The following is a 21,583-nucleotide window of genomic DNA, read 5'->3' as shown; positions in this document are numbered from 1 at the left end:
ACAGTAATACACGAGGACACAGTTTGGATGAAGGAATTCGATTTGTTCTGGTGTGTGAAACTAATCCTAAAACTTCGAAAATATGCTTTTTAAAATAACATATATGACCTTAATTATAGGTACTACTGCACCGCACAAAATGGTTGAAACAAGTGGTCCGTATTTCACAGCCTATGACGGAATGAATGAACATTACCCACATTCCAGAAGGAATTCTGATACTTGGAATGCTGCCTGGTTGCTTCTCAGGTGGTATGTTAGTCAAGTGGAGTATGTCAGAAAACACCCGCATGGAAAACAAAACTGGCAAAATCAACTGACAAATTAAAAATAGGCTTCCTAGAAAGTATGCTAATTAATTTCTTTGGACTGATAAGGTATTGCAACAATAGACAAATATAATGGTAGGTCCTTTAATATTGCATTTGTAGCTTAAGTAGCCTAATGCTACTGTTATCAGATTGAAAACAAAAAGCTAACATCGTACCCCCATAGACATTAAAACCAGATTACCTCAGATCTAAACCGGAAGTGAGATAGTGACCCGATTCATGTAAAAGGTATTCCCGGAAGATACGTTTTGTCGATGATGATGTACTAAATTAGGTGAGTTAAAGGCTCAGGACTACAGGTTTCCTTATAAAATTCAAACCAATTTCGTGTGGTCATTGTTCAGATGTGACATTTGTGTCCTATTTATTTATGTTTAATTGTAATATATTCATGAGAATGGGGTGTATACTGTGGCTATGTTGTTAGCTAGCTAATGGTAATGCTAAAGCCAGCGCTAGCACTGTTGTTTTCTCCACTTGTAATGCAAGCCTAAATCAATTAAATGTTACCCCCAGTATTATATACTAATTGTACATGTATGTACGTAAACGGAACCTGCATGTATTGCTAAGCCAGTTGTAGCTTGCCAGTTTGTTTAGCTGTCAGCTAGCTAGCTATCTACTGTAGCTAGTTAGCTATATAAGTTACCTAGTTATTGTACAGTTTTAGTACCATTTCTAATGCAGTGATTTGTGTCGACTGGTTGGTCAAATTGGTCACTTATGTAATGTGGCTGGCGGTACATAGGCCAGATCTTAGGGTTAAGTTATTTGTCTGTAGGAGGGTAATTTAGCCTAATGTGTTCAGTCTTCAACCCCAATGCTAATTTGATGCATTCTAAGCTAATCAATATTGTAAATAGGCCTTCTCAGAATCAGATAAATCAACAGCATTTATTGTTATCTCTAACAGTCCAATGTTCAAAGTATCTTGTATTTACTTTATTAGAGTCTGGAGCCGGCCATCACAGTGAAGATCAAGTATTGTTGATTGACAAAATCTATCATCTTTACCCTTTCCGTGCATGTATGCCTTTTTACTGAAAACACTGTTGTGTTAAGTTTTCCTTGTGAGGTATTTACATTTTCATTCAATCACTTTTTGACAGGACCCCTTTTGATTTTAACGAAACCAATACATATTTGCCCATGGTAAAAGTGGTCAGAAAGTGCCTTTTTGGACCTGAATGCCAAAACATCCAAGAGATAAAGGTGCTCAAAGTTGACCCATTTTTGCATACCATCCATATCTTCCTCAGTGGAAAAGATAAACGGTTGAGATTGATATCATTTAAAAGGTTACAAACAGGGTATTGGGAAATTCAGAAGATCATCAGGCAATCATTTTGTATGATCTATTGTCTAGAATAGAACATCATCATTGATGATCAAATCAAATGTTATTGGTCGCCTATACACATAATTGTGTATAGGGGATGAAATACCTCATCCCCATATTGTTATTTATCTTTTTGCTCTTTTGCACCCCAGTATCTCTACTTGCACATCATCATCTGCACATCTATCACTCCAGTGTTAATGCTAAATTGTAATTATTTTGCCTCTAAGGCCTATTTATTGCCTTACCTCCCTAATCTTCTACATTTGCGCACACTGTACAAAGGTTTTTCTATTGTATTATTGACTGTACGTTTGTTTATGTGTAACTCTGTTGTTTTTGTCGCACTGCTTTGCTTTATCTTGGTCAGGTCGCAGTTGTAAATGAGAACTTGTTCTCAACTGGCCTACCTGGTTAAATAAAGGTGAAATAAAAAATAAAAAGAATTAGCAGATGTTATTGCGGGTGTAGGAACACAAGCATTTCGCTATCTCCAACAGTGCTGTAATATCTAACAATACACACAACAAGCAAATCTAAAAGTAAAAGAATGGAATTAAAAAATATAGAAAAATTAGAACAAGCCATGTCTGAGTCCGGAGTATAAATATTGTGTGTGTGTGTGATGTATTGGCAGTATATGGATAGAAAATGTAGTATATCTGAAGATACATAGGATACAATAGTATATGTACAGCAATAATTGAATAAGATGGCCTTGACTAGAATACAGTATTGTGCATTCGGAAAGTATTCAGACCCCTTGACTATTTCCACATTTTGTTACGTTAGTCTTATTCTAAAATTGATTAAATACATTTTTTCCATCATCAATCTACACACAATACCCCATAATAACACAGCGAAAACAGGTTTTTAGACATTTTTGCAAATGTATTAAAATAGAAATACCTTATTCACATAAGTATTCAGACCCTTTGCTATGAGACTTGAAATTGAGCTCATGTGTATCCTGTTTCCATTGATCATCCTTGAGATGTTGCTACAACTTGATTGGAGTCCACCAGACACCCTTTAAAATGAGTGGATTCAGCTATTTCAGCCATACCCGTTGCTGACGGGTGTATACAGTTGAGCACAAAGCCACACAATCTCAATAGACAAACATTGACAATTGTTTGACACCATCATAGGATGCCACCTTTCCAACAAATCAGTTTGTAAAATTTCTGCCCTGCTAGAGCGGCCCCAGTCAACTATAAGCGCTGTTATTGTGAAGTGTAAACGTCTAGGAGCAACAACGGCTCAGCCGCAAAGTGGTAGGCCACACAAGCTTACAGAACGGGACCGCCGGGTGCTGAAGCGCTGTCCTTGGTTGCAACACACAAGCCTAAAATCACCATGCGCAATGCCAAGCGTCGGCTGGAGTGGTGTAATGCTCGCCATTGGACTTGGGAGAAGTGGAAACGCGTTCTCTTGAGTGATGAATCACGCTTCACCATCTGGCAGTCTGACGGACAAATCTGGGTTTGGCGGATGCCAGGAGAACACTACCTACCCCAATGCATAGTGCCAACTGTAAAGTTTGGTGGAGGTTGAATAATGGTCTGAGGTTGTTTTTTATGGTTCGGGCTAAGGGCCTTAGTTCCAGTGAAGGGAAATCTTAACGCTACTGCGTACAATGATATTGTAGACGATTATGTGCTGCCAACAGTTTGGGGAAGGCCCTTTCCTGTTATGCCCCCGCACACAAAGCGAGGTCCATACGGAAATGGTTTGTTGAGATCGGTGTGGAAGAACTTGACTGGCCTGCACAGAGCCCTGACCTCAACCCCATCGAACACCTTTGGGATGAATTGGAACGCCGACTGCGAGCCAGGCCTATTAGCTTGACCTCTCTAATGCTCTTGTGGCTGAATGGAAGAAAGTCCCATCAGCAATGATTCAACATCTGGTGGAAAGCTTTCCCAGATATTCTGTTATAGCAGCAAAGGCGGGACCAACTGTATGTTAATGCACAAAATTTTGGAATGAGATGTTCGACGAGCAGTTGTCCACATACTCTTGACCATGTAGTGTATGAGAATATGAAAAAAAACGGCATTTGTGTTTTTAGAATTTACGTTAAAGGTTTAAAAATAATTAACTTTTTTTTTTTTTCAAGAAATAGTCAAATAGTTCAACACTGTTTGTAAACTTTTAAATTATAGCAAACTCCACCGCTTCTGGCAGACCAGCCCAACATGAGTTCCCCCTTATCCTTGCACTTTCACTGGCCACACCTCACCATTACTCCCCCTCTCTCTGTCCCAGGTGGATCGGCCCCTCTCTCAGTAGGAATGCCGGGCGGAGTGGACTATGGGGAGTTTGGGGGTAGCCTTCCTGCCATCGCCTCTCTGAATGCGTCCTACTCCACCACTGTATCCCTCCCCTCCCCCCACTACCTGGTGGTGCCCCCTGGGGAGAAGAAGGTCATCTCAGACGTCCGTCGCACCTTTTGCCTCTTTGTCACCTTTGACCTCCTCTTCATCTCCCTGCTGTGGATCATCGAGCTCAATGTGAGTTCACTCATTGTCAAATCTATTTCTACTCTCATTTTATTTATTTATTTTATATAACTTTTATTTATCTTGGCAAATCAGTTAAGAACAAATTCTTGTTTACAATGATGGCCTACCCCGGCCAAACCCTAAACAGGACGACCCTTGGCTAATTGTGCGCCACCCTATGGGACTCCCAATCATGGCCGGTTGTATTACAGCCTGGAATGGAACCAGGGTCTGTAGTGACGCCTCTAGCACTGAGATGCAGTGTCTTAGACCTCTGTGATACAGCCTGGAATTAAAACAGGGTCTGTAGTGACGCCTCTAGCACTGAGATGCAGTGTCTTAGACCTCTGTGATACAGCCTGGAATGGAACCGGGGTCTGTAGTGACGCCTCTAGCACTGAGATGCAGTGTCTTAGACCGCTGTGATACAGCCTGGAATGGAACCAGGGTCTGTAGTGAGTCCTCTAGCACTGAGATGCAGTGTGTTAGACTGCTGCGCCACTCGGGGGCCCATGTATTGTTGCTTTCTCTTGTGTCTCACCTGTTGGTCTCTGCCCCTTGTTTTTGACAATATTTCTCAGTGTCACTCTCCATACTTATTTCCATTGTTCTACATTATGCCAATTGTGTATATTGTATGTGTACCACAGGGTATACACTGAGTATACCACACATTAAGAACCCCTTCCTCTACAAGGTGTCGAGCAACTGTTGATTGTGAAAATCCCAGCAGTGTTGTAGTTCTTGACACAAACCGGTACGCCTGGCACCTACTACCATACCCTGTTCAAAGTAGCAGTATACCGTATTTTACTATATACCGGTATTTATGCACGGACCGGTTTGGGTTTTTACTTTACCTTCTATAAAGCTATTTTATGTTTTTATTTGTTAAATGTGATACGCCGTGTATAACGTCAATTTTTATTGTTTACTCCGCTACTTGAATAAAGATTTAACGTAGCCAAAGATTATAGGGTCCCCTAGGAAACACTGAATATCACTTTGGTTCCTACACTGTCGCAATAATTCGTCCATGGCATTTTCATTCATTGTCATGTCAAACAACACTGTATTCAAAGTGCCCACTATTATTTACATTCTGACTACAGAATTATAATAAACATTTCCATGATTCCAAAAGTTCACCCGTGTCGCTATTGCAACATATGGTTAAAAATACGGCCTAGTATTTTGGCGATTCTCAAATGAGTGCAGGAAATAATTTTAGGTTGAAGTTGAATTGAACAATATAAAACAATCGGAATGGAGAAAGACTAATTTTTTATATATGTTGCCACCCTAGGGTCACATACTACCCATAAAGCAAATTTAGAACTTTAGTTAATCAAACACATAAAATACCGTCAAAAATGTGAAAAATACCATATGATATTTTTGCCATATCGCCCAGCCCTAGTTCAAAGGCACTTCAATATTTTGTCTTGCCCATTCACCCTCTGAATGGCATACATACACAATCCATGTCTCAATGCTTAAAAATCCTTCTTTAACCTGTCTCCTCTCATTCATCTACACTGATCTGAAGTGACATCAATAAGGGATCATAGCATTCATCTCGTCAGTCGGTCATGGAAAGAGCAGGTGTTCTTAATGTTTTGTACACTCCGTGTATTGCTCTTATCACTTTACCACTTCCTTACCAATGTGAACAAGATTGTCAGATTCCCAGCAGAGCTGTTAACAGTTTACTTTCGGTTATTTTCTCTCAGTGTGTGTCAGTTACTTTCTCTCATTATGACAGCGTTCCCTAATGATGATGGTATGTATTTTATAGGCTGCATGTTTTACATATGGTTCTACTCTTGCTTTGTCCCACTGCAGATCAAGAACTCCATTTGGCAGAGCCTTGAGCTGGAGGTTGTCAAGTACAACTTTCAGTCCTCCTTCTTTGACATCTTTGTGAGTGTGAACGATCAAGCTATAATTGTAATGGGTCAGAAAGTCGTACGCTTGACTGAACGTACTGTCAAGGTTACTCACATGCCGACGCTCGCCTTTATTGAAAGCTAAGTCAACATGGCCAGCTCTCATGATCACATACGGAAATAACTTGGAAGTTTTACTCTTATCATGTTTGTCTTTTTTCTCCACCGCAGCTCCTTGCCTTGTTTCGTTTCCTGTGTCTCCAGTTGGGCTATGCTGCTCTGCGTCTGAGGCACTGGTGGGTCATTGCGGTAAGAGTGCTCCTTGAGACAGACCCGACAGACTGGTACCTACAGTGAGGGGGAAAAAGTATTTGATCCCCTGCTGATTTTGTACGTTTTCCCACTGACAAAGAAATGATCAGTCTATAATTTTAATGGTAGGTTTATTTGAACAGTGAGAGACAGAATAACAACAAAAAAATCCAGAAAAACGCATGTCAAAAATGTTAGAAATTGATTTGCATTTTAATGAGGGAAATAAGTATTTGACCCCCTCTCAATCAGAAAGATTTCTGGCTCCCAGGTGTCTTTTATACAGGTAACGAGCTGAGATTAGGAGCACACTCTTAAAGGGAGTCTCCAGACCTTAATCCCATAGAAAATCTGTGGAGGGAGCTGAAGGTTCGAGTTTCCAAACGTCAGCCTTGAAACCTTTAATGACTTGGAGAAGATCTGCAAAGAGGAGTGGGACAAAATCCCTCCTGAGATGTGTGCAAACCTGGTGGCCAACTACAAGAAACGTCTGACCTCCGTGATTGCCAACAAGGGTTTTGCCACCAAGTACTAAGTCATGTTTTGCAGAGGGGTCAAATACTTATTTCCCTCATGAAAATGCAAATCATTTTATAACATTTTTGACATGCGTTTTTCTGGATTTTTTTGTTGTTATTCTGTCTCTCACTGTTCAAATAAACCTACCATTAAAATTATAGACTGATCATTTCTTTCTCAGTGGGCAAATGTACAAAATCAGCAGGGGATCAAATACTTTTTTCCCTCACTGTAGATGCACTGGTGGTCATATGTGGTGTGCTGACTGCTCTCACCCAATACCAGCTGTTGTTTTTTAACAGTGTTTCATTCTCATAGATCACCACTCTAGTGACCAGCTCCTTCCTTGTAGCCAAAGTCATTCTCTCCAATGTGAGTGCCTCCCTCTCTCCTCTTACCAGAAACAGTTTTGACTGAGCTCCACACTTGTCTGTGTTCTGAGCCACTTCACATTTTCACTTCTCTATTCAATAAGAGCATGAGTATATTGTCATTTTGTCTGCAGTTGACCTTTACTGTGTACGCAGCATGGTGGGGATTATACATTCAAATCTATTATGATCTGAGTTAAGCCTTTCTTCTGCCCTCTGTGTCTACACGCCGTGTCGACAGCCTGAAGCCACACACCCGTACAATCTCTTCGCTATTTATTCATAACGAAGGGGAAGGAGACAAAGTGTTGCTTTTGTCAAGATACCTGCTCAGCGTCACGTCTCGGAAATGGCAGAAGTAGTACTGTTTATTCAAATGCAATATGGCTGTCTATACATGTGTATGTATGGCAGAGTCCCAAATGCCACCCTTTCCTCTATAGTGCATTACTTATGACCAGACCCTTATGGACCCTGGTCAAAAGTAGTGCACTGAATAGGGTGCCATTTGGGATGTAGCCTATATATACCACTTGTCTCAGACGGACATGTCATTCCTCACACAGCTGCTATCCCAGAATGCCTTTGGCTACGTGTTGCCCATCACATCCTTTGTGGTGGCATGGCTGGAGACGTGGTTCCTGGATTTCAAGGTGCTCTCCATAGAGGCTGGTGATGAGAGAGGTGAGTCACAGAGAGATGGATCCATTGGAATGGTCCAGGAGTTTCCATTGACCATGTTTGTTCTGTCATTTTGACAGATAGCACATGAATATGCAAAATAAGGTCTGGGCCCTCAGGAAACCCCCTCAGAAGGAGGAAGTGGGTTGTATTGGATAGACAAGTAGGATGGAATAATGAGATGGATACATTTGCAATAATGGAATAGACAAAGAGGAGAGGAAGATATGTGGTCTTTTACTTCTCCCTTTACGGACTCTGTCTCACTCAGCCTACCTAGCAGCAGTGAACGCAGCGTCGGAGCGAGCTCCCATGATCTACCCTCGCGCTGTGTCTGAAGGGCAGTTCTACTCTCCACCTGAATCCCTCGCAGGTACCACACTACATCTCCCTTTCTCTCTCCCTTGTAATTCTCAATGTCTTTCTCAATCTTCCTTGTCTGCCATATCTCTCTTTCTCTTTGTTTCACCTTTACGCTGTCTCTTACCTAACTGTAATCTCCATGCTACCTGTGTGTGTTATGATGGCCAGGGTCTGAGGAGGACCTGGATGAGGAGGGGCTGGGTCGCAGGGCAGTCTCCCCCCAGGAGAAGGCGCTGGTGAGGCAGGGTAAAGAGGCCATGGCCGTGGTGGAACAGATCCTGGCCCAGGAGGAGAACTGGAAGTTTGAGAAGAACAATGTGAGTGGCTAGTTCAGGGGCGTCAAACTCATTCCATGATTTTTTAAAAAATTTTATTTGAACATTTTATTTAACTTGGCAAGTCAGTTAAGAACAAATTCTTATTTACAATGACGGCCAACCGGAGAACACTGCCTTGTTCAGGGGCAGAATGCCACATTTTTACCTTGTCAGCTCGGTTACTGGCCCAACGCTCTAACCACTAGGCTACCTACCGCCCTGAAAGGCCGAGTGTCTGCAGGTTTCTGTTACTTCCTTGCAATTTGTATCCAGTTAAGACCTAGACAACCGGGTGAGGGGAGTTCCTAACTAATCAGTGACCATCATTGGTCCATCAAGTACAAGGGAGGAGCAAAAAACCCGCAGACCCTTGGCCCTCCATGGAATGAGTGACACCTGTGTGCCAGTTGCTTTTAGTTAGCTACCTGTTGTACGCTGTTAGTTTGTGGGTTGGACACAAGATGGTTTAATAGTGACAGATTTACTGGATGTTGCTAATATGTCGTTGTTTCTCCTTTTGTCAGGACGCGGGGGATTCTGTGTACACACTGGAGATCCCCTTCCATGGAAAGACCTTCATTCTCAAGGTACACGGTCATCACTGTTTATTTTTGTGTATGGACTTTGCTTTCATAACGTGTGGCTTGTCTGGTGTAAGTATTTAGTATATTGGGCTATATGCCTTCGGAAAGTATTCAGACCCCTTGACTTTTTCCACATTTTGTTACGTTACAGCCTTATTCTAAAATGGATTAAAAACATATTTTTCCTCAGCAATCTACACACAATACAACATAATGACAAAGCGAAAACAGGTTGTTAGACATTTTTGCAACAAAAAAAACTGAAATATGAGACTTGAAGTTGAGCTCAGGTGCATCCTGTTTCCGTTGATCATCCTTCAGATGTTTCTACAACTTGATTGGAGTCCACCTGTGGTAAATTCAATTGTTTGGACATGATTTGGAAAGGCACACACCTGTCTATATAACATCCCACAGTTGACAGTGCATGTCAGAGCAAAAACCAAGCCATGAGGTCGAAGGATTTGACCGTAGAGCTCCAAGACAGAATTGTGTCGAGGACCTCAGACTGAGGCGAAGGTTCACCTTCCAACAGGACATCGACCCTAAGCACACAGCCAAGACAACACAGGAGTAGATTCAGGACAAGGCTCTGAATGTCCTTGATTGGCCCAGCCAGAGCTCAGACTGGAACCTGATCCAACATCTCTGGAGAGACATGAAAATTGCTGTGCAGCAACACTCCCCATCCAACCTGACAGAGCTTTAGAGGATCTCCAGAGAAGAATGGGAGAAACTCCCAAAATACAGGTGTGCCAAGCTTGTAGCGTCATACTCAAGAAGACTCAACGCTGTAATCGCTGCCAAAGGTGCTTCAACAAAGTACTGAGTAAAGGGTCTGAGTACTTATGTAAATGTGATATTTCAGTAAAAATAAATAAATTGCTTTGTCATTGTGGGGTATTGTGTCTACATTGAGGGGAAAAAATACGATTTAATCCATTTTAGAATAAGGCTGTAACAATGTGGAAAAAGTCAAGGGGTTTGAGTACTTTCTGAAGGCGCTGTATATTGTATATTCAATGTCTTCCTGGACTGTTTGATCGCTATAAATACAAAACCTATGAGTTTGTGTGCTGTATGTCCCAGGCCTTCATGCAGTGTCCTGCAGAGCTGGTGTACCAGGAGGTGATCTTACAGCCAGAGAAGATGGTCCAGTGGAACAAAACCGTTTCTGGCTGCCAGGTAACCTGCACTATCCTCTCTCCTCTTTTTCCTCATGAACAGTCATCAGACAGACAGGCTTAACCTAGTACAGTGAACCTACTGCGAAAACGGTTTTGTTATGCTTCAGATAAGGTGGTGTGGCCTATACGATGCCCAAGGCTGACATTGCTCTCCATTTGTTCCTTTAGATCCTCCAGAGGGTGGATGACAACACCCTGGTGTCGTACGATATCTCTTCCGGGGCAGCAGGGGGGGTAGTGTCTGCCAGGTAACGCAACACAACATGGACTACCTCGAATATGGAGTCATCCTGTTCCCTATGTAGTGCACTAATTTGGACCAGGGCCCGCATAGGACTCTGGTCAAAGTAGTACATTATATAGGGTGCCATTTTATATAGGGTGCCAACCCTCGTTTTGTCCATGTTTTGAATGTAAAAGTAATTCATGTCCTTGTATCCCTCAGGGACTTTGTGAATGTGAGGCGGGTGGAACGCAAACGAGACTGCTACATCTCTGCTGGCATGGCAACCGACCACGACGCCAAGCCTCCGCACAGTCGCTATGTCAGGTCTGGCCTTGCCTCTAGACGGCCTCATTTCACTGGGAACAATACTGAAAGCAGATCACGTCAACCAGACCATTCATGCTAGTTAATTAGCCGACATGTGATACTACCATCCTTCTCCTCTAACTCTCTCTTCTCCTCCCTACCATCCTTCCCTCTCTCTCTTCCCTAGAGGTGAGAATGGTCCAGGCGGGTTTGTGGTCCTGAAGTCCAGCAGTAACCCCTCGGTTTGTACCTTTATCTGGGTGCTCAACACAGACCTCAAGGTAAGAACAAACTGTTGAGGATGGTTTGTGTGTGCTTGTTGCTTTGATGTATTGTCAGTGGGCTGGAGAAGCAGTATAACTTTCATGTCTGATCTTGTTTTGTCTCAGGGTCGACTGCCCCGCTACCTTATCCACCAGAGTCTGGCTGCCACCATGTTTGAGTTTATGGCCCATCTACGCCAGCGCATCCGTGACCTGCGGTCCACTCGCTAGATGCCCTCTCACTTACTTCCTGTAGGGAAGCTAGATGCTTGCGACCCACAGCGCCACCGCAGGTTTGGTGGTGTCACTGCAGATTTTTGGGAACACCTACAGTTGGAAGTGCACCTGAGACTTATGGTGGATATCAAACTTACTTAGACTAGAGGAAAGTCAACAGCATAGAGGATGGGAGACTGGTGTGTCTGTACTTTCACCTGTCTTTTAGACGTCAGGAGGTCTGGGGCTGTCAGAGGAGATGTTCCTCCTCTCCCATGGACTCCATGTTGTTTTTAAACATAGTTACACACGTTTTTCTGTAACTTTTCTGCTGTTTCTCTCACTGATGCCAGTGCTGGCTGCATCTCCCTCCAGCCAAGAAGTCTAACAGTATTGAAAGTGTAATGGAGGTCAGACTAGGACTATGCTTGATGAGACTTGATGAAGACCGCTAACGCTAACTCTGAGCCTTATTCTATCGCACATTTATGTTCGCCATTGACTGGCTGTTCTGCTTTTTTTTCTTGTTGTTTTTCCACTGTCTTCACTGTCATTCTCTGGTAACCGGGGAAATCGCTACACATGACCACATCGAAAACAAAAATTGAACTGTTGGAACACAATGAACCCACGGCGTGTCCTCGTTGACCCTCACTGCACTGTGATCCATTGAAGCTGACTCTAGGAGTGCTGTAGTCCTCCAACCACTAGGGGGCGACACCGCCACGGATCTACTAACAACGGGAGACAACCTACTTAATGGAGCTCAAGATGGGTGGTTGTGATGACTTATCAGTCGCTCATGGGTTCATAAAGAGTTTCAGATACTCTACTCTTCTGGGCCAAGCCTTTAGTGGCCTTTTTAGCTAGAGGGAATCCAACTGCCCTAAATGATGGTTGATCTCAATTGTAACTGTTTTGGTAAGTGTATTGCAGCCTTCTGAGATAAGCCTTTACAGCAGACGTACTGTAGATGGAGAAGTGGCAGTAAATTAATGATGTGATTCTTTGTTAAACATTTATCATTGTGGTGGATGCAGTATTGAAATTGGCTATAATTGGAATTCTGATTCTCTGTATGTAATAAAAATATGACAGTTCCTCAATGGCAAAGTATGCTGCTTTGCATATCACAACCAATCAGCCTGCTGTGTGCATGTCGATGCAGCGCTGAATGTCTGGTATGTCAAGTCATTGAACATTATGTTTGTGAGAACTCATGTTCCCCTCTAATGCCTTGCAGTCCTGTAAAAATACAAGTCGGACTTGTTCTGTTTTGGGCTCCGCTCTATTTTAGGGCCCTAGTTAACAGGCTTAGCTACATCATTATTGTATCAGAACAGAAACAAAACATGTTGAACAAAGAAACAAAGCGTAAAAAAAAAATGTATGAAAGTGAAAATAAGGTCTTTGATAAAGTGAAAATAAGGTATTTGATTTCCATGAAGAAGAAGGAAAAAGTCTGAAGATAATTTGAACAGTTTGCCATCTGTGTGAGTGGGAGTTTCACACTTAAACCAGTTCTGTAAATCTCTTAACTAATAATTGGGCAGAGAAAGCTGTTGGTTGGTTTGGTGCCTTTGTCACAGTGACAGAAATGGGCATATAGTGTCACTGTGACCACACTTTAACTGTTAGGACTTATCTATTACTAGAATATCACATGTTTGCTAAAGGTATGTGTTGCAAAGTTATTTTATTTTCAGTTGTGTATGTTTTAATTTCTATGATTGTTCTGTTTTGAAATCATACAAACTGCTGATCATTTACAAAAATGTCAATTTATGATCGTCTTCAAATATTTTACCAGGATACTAAACAACTATTTTTTTTAACAGATTAGCCCGCCTTGAATCTCTAATAAAATGTTAAGTAGTTATTGATGAAACATCCTGACTCCCATTTCTCAGCCTTTCCAGTAAACATACCCCTCAACCCTGTAACACAAACTGTCCAAGATGCCATTTCTCAGCCTTTCCAGTAAACATACCCCTCAACCCTGTAACACAAACTGTCCAAGATGCCATTTCTCAGCCTTTCCAGTAAACATACCCCTCAACCCTGTAACACAAACTGTCCAAGATGCCATTTCTCAGCCTTTCCAGTAAACATACCCCTCAACCCTGTAACACAAACTGTCCAAGATGCCATTTCTCAGCCTTTTCAGTAAACATACCCTGTAACACAAACTGTCCAAGATGCCATTTCTCAGCCTTTCCAGTAAACATACCCCTCAACCCTGTAACACAAACTGTCCAAGATGCCATTTCTCAGCCTTTCCAGTAAACATACCCCTCAACCCTGTAACACAAACTGTCCAAGATGCCATTTCTCAGCCTTTCCAGTAAACATACCCCTCAACCCTGTAACACAAACTGTCCAAGATGCCATTTCTCAGCCTTTCCAGTAAACATACCCCTCAACCCTGTAACACAAACTGTCCAAGATGCCATTTCTCAGCCTTTCCTGTAAACATACCCCTCAACCTTGTAACACAAACTGTCCAAGATGCCATTTCTCAGCCTTTCCAGTAAACATACCCCTCAACCCTGTAACACAAACTGTCCAAGATGCCTGGTTGAATAGGTTATCCTGTAGGCCCATAAGATTTCACAGGGAACGTGACACAAACCACCGAGTGTTTGTTAACTGAGTAGATACAGGCAACACACAGGGTTTTGTCCATTAGGTGCCGAACTGAACAAAACGGACTGGAACATGGACTTGTCCACAGCAACCTTTGGGTTGCTAGACGTTCACGTTAAACGGCCGGGACAACCACACTACTTTCGTTTTTTTGCCTTATTAAGTAACCTTGGGTGTTATGTAACCATACCAAACGTAACGTAACACGCCATACTAATATGAGTGTCCCGGATTTACGTTTACTATGTTACGCTAGTCTATGAGACCAGGCTGTCCAATAAGAAACACTTATTGCTTTAAAAAGTTTCCTATTGCATTCCCTAATGAACATGGTCACGCTCCATTTCTCAGTCGCCCTCTTTCTCACCCTGTCTACCATTTGCATGGCTCTCTGTGCACTCGTGCTTGAGGCTGAGGTGTTTAAATCATGATTATAACACCGACTAAAGTTGGCATCTCATGGGAGCTCTCCATTAACATTTACACTTCAATCTACTATGTTGTCCTTTTTTTGCCTTTTGGATGAGTGGTATATAAGATACAGCATTTGTGTAGAGATCATTTTGTGAACCAAAGCGTACCTTTAGTCTAGAATTTCAAAAAAGAGGTCCATTCTGCGTGGATAGAATCTAGTCTTTTTATAATAGGAGCACTGACTATCTTGTTCACTGATGAAACGGTTCTCTGATATATTTGCTATGTTACCATTTCCACTGCGTGTAGAATACGTCCAGGTTATTGGCCTAGGGGCGGTGACATCTAGCAACAAATATTTTACTTTGAAGAAGTAAATTCCCTAAACCAAATGTTGTTTTGTTTAAATGCAATATGAAGCCTTCTTTCATCTGTAGAGTGTGTGGTTTTAAGTGGATGGATAAAGGAGATGAGAATGTGGGTAACAAGGTGGGGGTACAGTAGCTAGGGCCTTGCTATTGCTGCTGGGGGGCAGAGGATCGTTCAGCTCACATGACTGTGCTGTGACTGAGTTAGGTCTTGTGTGTGTGCATGTGGATCTGTGGTGATGAGTGAGAGGGGAGAGACTACTCAGTGCTCTCTTTGTGGTGAGACATTTCCTGGGTCATCCTCTCTTCCAGCTTCTCTGATCCAGGAGGAAAGTCTCTGGGCCAGGATTTGGAGACCTCAGCTGGCTACCTCTTGTGGACCTCAGACATCGGGACCTGGAATTAGAAGAGGATTCCACACCAGTACAGCGCGGATATCAGATGGAGATTGGAACCCATAGATATGTAACTTTTGTATCTGGAAACTAGTTGTTGGAAATGACCTGTTCACTCGACTCTCTTTAGAATGGTTTCTGTCTGAACGGGATATTTTTCTTGAAACAATTTTTTTTCAGCGTGGAGGCAGGGTATCAACAGAGTGACAATCGTGGGTGTTCAACAGCTCTGTGAGTGCTTGACCAACTTTTTCTCTTTACTCCTGTGGATATTGTTTTGGAATCAAACTCGGAGGGTGTGACCAAGGTTCCAGGTCCGAGCCCCCATCCTACACCACTGGGCCACCTATCCTCAGCAGGGGACTGGGAGACAGAAAGAGGTGGAGATAGTGTGTTGGACCAACTTCACCGGCTGGAGAGGACATTTTTTCCTTCTTCCTTGTCCTGTACCTGGATAGGACTTGAGAAACGATACCGTATACCCTCTCTTGTCTGAAGAGTTTAACCATATCTGGACACTAGACCTTATCTGGACCTCTAACTGCTCTCACGCTATCTTCTACCGCTCTACTTCCCTCTCTCTCTCTCTAGCAGAGATGGGGGCTGCCTTCAAGAGGTTTTGTGCTCGGTTCTGTTGCTGCTGCTGCTTTAGCGATGATGAAAGTGAGGAGGAGAAGGAGCCTTTAATCAGGTATACAATCCATGACACCCCGACACACTGACATATAGACTTATCACCATGACAACCCGACACACTGACATATAGACTTATCACCATGACAACCCATAACACCCCGACACACTGACATGCACACTTATCACCATGACACCCCGACACACTGACATATAGACTTATCACCATGACAACCCATAACACCCCGACACACTGACATGCACACTTATCACCATGACACCCCGACACACTGACATATAGACTTATCACCATGACAACCCATAACACCCCGACACACTGACATGCACACTTATCATGACAACCCATGACACCCTGACACACTGACATACACACTTATCACCATGACAACCCGACACACTGACATATAGACTTATCACCATGACAACCCATGACACCCCAACACACTGACATACACACTTATCATGACAACTCATGACACAGTGACATGCACACTTATCACCATGACAACCCATGACACCCCAACACACTGACATGACACAGTGACATACACACTTATCACCATGACAACCTGACACACTGACACACATACTTATCACCATTGGAAACCAATGACACACATACTTATCACCATGACAGCCCATGACACCCTGACATACACACTTATCACCATGACAACCCATGACACCCTGACATACACACTTATCACCATGACAACCCATGACATCCAAACACACTTACACCACAGGAGGCTGCTGAGGGGAGGATGGCTCATAATAATGGCTGGAATGGAACGAATGGAATGGCATCAAACCATGTGTTTGATGTATTTGATACCATTCCACCTATTCAGCTCCAGCCATTACCATGAGCCTGTCCTCCCCAATTAAGATGCCACCAACCTCCTGTGACTTACACACACTTATCACGACACACAACATGATGCTTAATAAACAAACAATGTCACAATTCCTCATGTGATTTCTCACCCTCATGTCTCTCCACACCAATCCATAGATTTGAGAGTTACAGCTGAAGTCGGAAGTTTACATACACCTTAGCCAAATACATTTATACTCAGCTTTTCAAAATTACTGACATTTAATCCTAGTAAAAATTCCCTGTCTTAGGTCAGTTAGGATCACTACTTTATTTTAAGGATGTGAAATGTCAGAATATTAGTAGAGAGAATAATTTATTTCAGTTTTTATTTATTTCATCACATTCCCAGTGGGTCAGACGTTTACATACACTCAATTAGTATTTGGTAGCATTGCCTTTAAATTGTTTAACTTGGGTCAAACGTTTCGGGTAGCCTTCCACAAGCTTCCCACAATAATTTGGGGGAATTTTGGCCCATTCCTCCTGACAGAGCTGGTGTTACTGAGTCAGGTTTGTAGGCCTCCTTGCTCGCACACACTTTTTCAGTTCTGCCCACAAATTTTCTATAGGATTGAGGTCGGGGCTTTGTGATGGCCACTCCAATACCTTGACTTTGTTGTCATTAAGCCATTTTGCCACATCTTTGGAAGTATGCTTGGGGTCATTGTCCATTTGGAAGACCCATTTGCGACCAAGCTTTAACTTCCTGACTGATGTCTTGAGATGTTGCTTCAATATATCCACCAAATTTTCCGTCCTCATGATGCCATCTATTTTGTGAAGTGCACCAGTCCCTCCTGCAACAAAGCACCCCCACAACATGATGCTGCCACCCCCATGCTTCACGTTTGGGATGGTGTTCTTTGGCTTGCAAGCCTCCCCCTTTTCCCTCCAAACATAACGATGGTCATTATGGCCAAACAGTTCTATTTTTGTTTCATCAGACCAAAGGACATTTCTCCAAAAAGTACGATCTTTGTCCCCATGTGCAGTAGCAAACCGTAGTCTGGATTTTTTTTGGCGGTTTTGGAGCAGTGGCTTCTTCCTTGCTGAACAGCCTTTCAGGAAATGTCGATATAGGACTCGTTTTACTGTGGATATAGATACTTTTGTTCGTACCCGTTTCCTCCAGCATCTTCAGAAGGTCCTTTGCTGTTGTTCTGTGTTTGATTTGCACTTTTCGCACCAAAGTACATTCATCTCTAGGAGACAGAATGCGTCTTCTCCTTCCTGAGCGGTATGACAGCTGCGTGGTCTCATGGTGTTTATACTTGCGTACTATTGTTTGTACAGATGAACATGGTACCTTCAGACATTTGGAAATTGCTCCCAAGGATGAACCAGACTTGTGAAGGTCTACACCATGACAATTGGAGGTCTACACCTCAATTTTTCTGAGATTTTGGCTGATTTCTTTTGATTTTCCCATGATGTCAAGCAAAGAGGCACTGAGTTTGAAGGTAGGCCTTGAAATACATCCACAGGTACACCTCCAATTGGCTCAAATGATGTCAATTAGTCTATCAGAAGCTTCTAAATCCATGACATCATTTTCTGGAATTTTCCAAGCTGTTTAAAGGCACAGTCAACTTAGTGTATGTAAACTTTTGACTTATAAGTGACATAATCTGTCTGTAAACAATTGTTGGAAAAATTACTTGTGTCATGCACAGAGTAGATGTCCTAACCGACTTGCCAAAACCATAGTTTGTTAACAAGAAATTTGTGGAGTGGTTGAAAAATGAGTTTTAATGACTCCAACCTAAGTGTATGTAAACTTCCGACTTCAACTATGTCACGCTCTCCATCCGTAGCCCTCAGATTTAGTCACACTAGTGTAATACACAGGTGTGGAACCAACAAACAAAGATCCTCTTTATATCTATTGAATTGATAACAGCTTCACAGTCATCCCGATGTTCCCCTGATAGACCACGCGCGCCTGTGTTCGTTTGTGTGTGTGAGTGTCTATTTGTTATTTTGTCTATTTGTTTCAGTCCTGACACTTTGGAGTACTTTGACCGTGAGGCGAAGAAGCGAAGGGAACAGGAACAGAACCTATGGAGTGAGCCAGGCGACCCGAGCCACTCAGAGAGAGACGATGACCGGATCCTGTACAACCTCATCCAGAACAGGAACCAGACACGCAGGGGCTCGCTGGTACCAGAGGGGGGACCCAGGGAGGGGGACAGGGGACACTTACTGTATGACAACAGAGAGTTTGGGTTCCAAAGAGGGACCCACTGGGCACTGGGCACACACTGGTTGAATCAACGTTGTTTCCACGTCATTTCAATTAATTTTATGCGCTCTGGTATAATTATCCAACTGGGTACCATGCCTGTCCAACAACAACGTTGTTGTCTCCTGTTTGTTGGGTGAATTTGCTGCTATCTCACAGTAGACTTACTCTAGTTGATTGACCTGTGTTTGTGGTGATAGTTGTGTACTAGGTTAATATTGTTTGTATGTAACCCTGCACCCTTTCCCTCTGTAGGCGCACCGGCGTCTGAGTGTGGACATTGAGGGTATGAGAGATCTACGTCGGGAGGTCAGGGACAAGTGGAAGATGATCCTGGAGAATTTAGGTGAGAGAGATCAAATGGAAGGGTAAAATGAGGGTGATAGAGAACAAATGGAAGGGCAAAATGAGAGAAAGAAAAAATGTATAAAATCTAATCTCAGCAACCGTGAACTCTCATTGGCTCAGGGTTCATGGCGGAGGCGGAGTCTCTGCTGACGGTGTCTGCTAGTGCGTCGTATGACCGTATGAAGAACGCCTCGGCATCACGCTCACTACTGCACACGCTCCACTCTGAGACATCTATCTTCAACACCCGGGAGGCCCCACCTGAGAGATACCTCTTCATCCTGGTGAGAACAGAAACTAACAGAGGAGGGACATTTTGTATTATGGTTATAATGTCTTTCACTTACTTCTCCAAATCACTTCCTGTTTGATGATGATGATGACTCTTATACCTCCCCTCTTCCTCTGTTTACTCTTCCTTTCTTCCCTCTTTGGGTCTTTTCTCTTCTTCCTTCACTCTTTGTTTTTCACCCTCTCCATCTATCTCTCGCTTTCCATCTTCCTCTCTCTTCCCCTCCTCTGTCCTTTTCATATAGGATCGTCTCATATACCTGGATGCTGCTGAGGACTTCTTGGCGAAGGCTAGACGCTTCTACCCCAAGCGTGATGCTGATGATGAAGATGAGGACAACCCATTAGCAGTCAACCTGCCGTTGCTACTGGCCAGAGTGAACCGCACCATGAACAGAGAAGGGAGTGATGATGAGGACGAGAGGCTGGATGAGGAAGATGGGAGCGGAAGAGAGGAGGACAACTTCTAGACGGAACAGGAGTTGCAATGACATCAGACAGTAGACAGGGGGCAATAGTTAGTTGTTTATGTTGCAGAGTTGGGAGTATACAGTACTAGGATGTCTGATTCTGAATATACTCTGTTGAAAATACTCTCTCAATTTGCTCTAACACTAGGGGCTCTATTCAATCTGTGTTGCTGAAGTGTTACAGATTGTGCGATAGAAATGTTAAGGTAATTTCTGACTGAACCGACATATGCAGTGTTTACCGTGTTTGCAGTCCCTGCTAACACGGGAACATTGCCTTTACATTTCAATTCCGCTGTAACGCTGCACTTCTGCGGTACAAATTGAATAGAGCCCTAGGTTTGAACAAAAATATACAGCTTTCTTTTCACCTCATCAGAACCATGATCCAATATGATTCTGTTTTTCTTATTTTTCTGTTTAGGCAGACTTAGCTGGGTCTCAGGTATATTAGGGAGAGTTTTAGAGGTTATCACCCTGCCATTTTTTATCCATCAGACAGTGTTAGTTACCCAACTCCCTGGGTCTGTTCATTATTGGTCTCTGCCAGGGAACACAGTGGACACAGTTAACACAGCACTGAAACCCGTAGGGCACAGCTGTCCTGTTCCACATCAGCACTTTGTCTCATGATTATCAGCACTTGTTTTATCTAGTCACAAGACAGTCTTTTAAAACCAGTAGTTAAGATTACCTTGGAATAAATGTGTGTTAAACGAATTAAATTATTTGAGTTGTCCATTTATTTAACGGACCATGCTTATCAAGAGGTACTAGTGCATTTTTGTTCATAAAGTTTACAGAGATGAGTTTAGTAACAAAATGACACAACTTTGAATGAGTGTATGTGTCTATGTGAACAGTGGAGGTTGCAGTATGTGGGTATCTAATGGTCACTTTAAGTACATGTCAAGATTGTTTTATTTTTTATTTCACCTTTATTTAACCAGGTAGGCTAGTTGAGAACAAGTTCTCATTTGCACTGCGACCTGGCCAAGATAAAGCGTAGCAATTCGACACATACAACAACACAGAGTTACACATGGAATAAATAAACATACAGTCAATAATACAGTAGAACAAAAGAAAACAAGTCTATATACAGTGAGTGCAAATGAGATAAGTTAAGGCAATAAATAGGCCATGGTGGCGAAGTAATTACAATATAGCAATTAAACACTGGAATGGTAGATGTGCAGAAGATGAATGTGCAAGTAGAGATACTGGGGTGCAAAGGAGCAAGATAAATAAATAAATACAGTATGGGGATGAGGTAGGTAGATAGATGGGCTGTTTACAGATGGGCTATGTACAGATGCAGTGATCTGTGAGTTGCTCTGACAGCTGGTGCTTAAAGCTAGTGAGGGAGATATGAGTCTCCAGCTTCAGAGATTTTTGCAGTTCATTCCAGTCATTGGCAGCAGAGAACTGGAAGGAAAGGCGGTCAAAGGGGGAATTGG

General features: G+C 42.8%; 2 protein-coding genes across 2 annotated transcripts; both read left to right on the top strand.

Annotated features, from left to right (window-relative positions):
* The first annotated feature begins 520 nt into the window (after positions 1-520).
* On the top strand, positions 521-13,303 carry LOC115197638 (stAR-related lipid transfer protein 3). Its single transcript, XM_029759362.1, has 14 exons — positions 521-606; positions 3,946-4,190; positions 6,027-6,104; positions 6,302-6,379; positions 7,220-7,273; positions 7,839-7,956; positions 8,225-8,326; positions 8,485-8,633; positions 9,158-9,220; positions 10,307-10,402; positions 10,573-10,652; positions 10,850-10,954; positions 11,124-11,217; positions 11,326-13,303. The coding sequence occupies exons 2-14, from the start codon at positions 3,972-3,974 to the stop codon at positions 11,428-11,430; spliced, it is 1,341 nt and encodes a 446-aa protein (XP_029615222.1). The 5' UTR covers positions 521-606; positions 3,946-3,971; the 3' UTR covers positions 11,431-13,303.
* Positions 13,304-15,043: 1,740 nt separating this feature from the next.
* Positions 15,044-20,848, top strand: LOC115197632 (melanoregulin). The gene is made up of 5 exons (XM_029759349.1): positions 15,044-15,929; positions 18,770-18,932; positions 19,270-19,360; positions 19,483-19,646; positions 19,899-20,848. The coding sequence occupies exons 1-5, from the start codon at positions 15,835-15,837 to the stop codon at positions 20,121-20,123; spliced, it is 738 nt and encodes a 245-aa protein (XP_029615209.1). The 5' UTR covers positions 15,044-15,834; the 3' UTR covers positions 20,124-20,848.
* The last annotated feature ends 735 nt before the right edge of the window (positions 20,849-21,583 follow it).

This window comes from Salmo trutta, chromosome 1 (genome assembly GCF_901001165.1).
Source record: "Salmo trutta chromosome 1, fSalTru1.1, whole genome shotgun sequence".
Taxonomy (NCBI): Eukaryota; Metazoa; Chordata; class Actinopteri; order Salmoniformes; family Salmonidae; genus Salmo; species Salmo trutta.
Note: the sequence above shows the minus strand (reverse complement) of the source record. Positions and strands in the feature narration are given on the sequence as shown.

Excerpts from the sequence above, each read along its gene's own strand:
- LOC115197638 (XM_029759362.1), top strand. The coding sequence starts at position 3,972 with ATGCCGGGCGGAGTGGACTATGGGGAGTTTGGGGGTAGCCTTCCTGCC. Across the intron at positions 7,957-8,224 it reads AGAGGCTGGTGATGAGAGAG|CCTACCTAGCAGCAGTGAAC; the intron begins GTGAGTCACAGA and ends TGTCTCACTCAG. Across the intron at positions 9,221-10,306 it reads GAAAGACCTTCATTCTCAAG|GCCTTCATGCAGTGTCCTGC; the intron begins GTACACGGTCAT and ends TGTATGTCCCAG.
- LOC115197632 (XM_029759349.1), top strand. The coding sequence starts at position 15,835 with ATGGGGGCTGCCTTCAAGAGGTTTTGTGCTCGGTTCTGTTGCTGCTGC. Across the intron at positions 18,933-19,269 it reads AGACACGCAGGGGCTCGCTG|GCGCACCGGCGTCTGAGTGT; the intron begins GTACCAGAGGGG and ends TTCCCTCTGTAG. Across the intron at positions 19,647-19,898 it reads AGAGATACCTCTTCATCCTG|GATCGTCTCATATACCTGGA; the intron begins GTGAGAACAGAA and ends CTTTTCATATAG.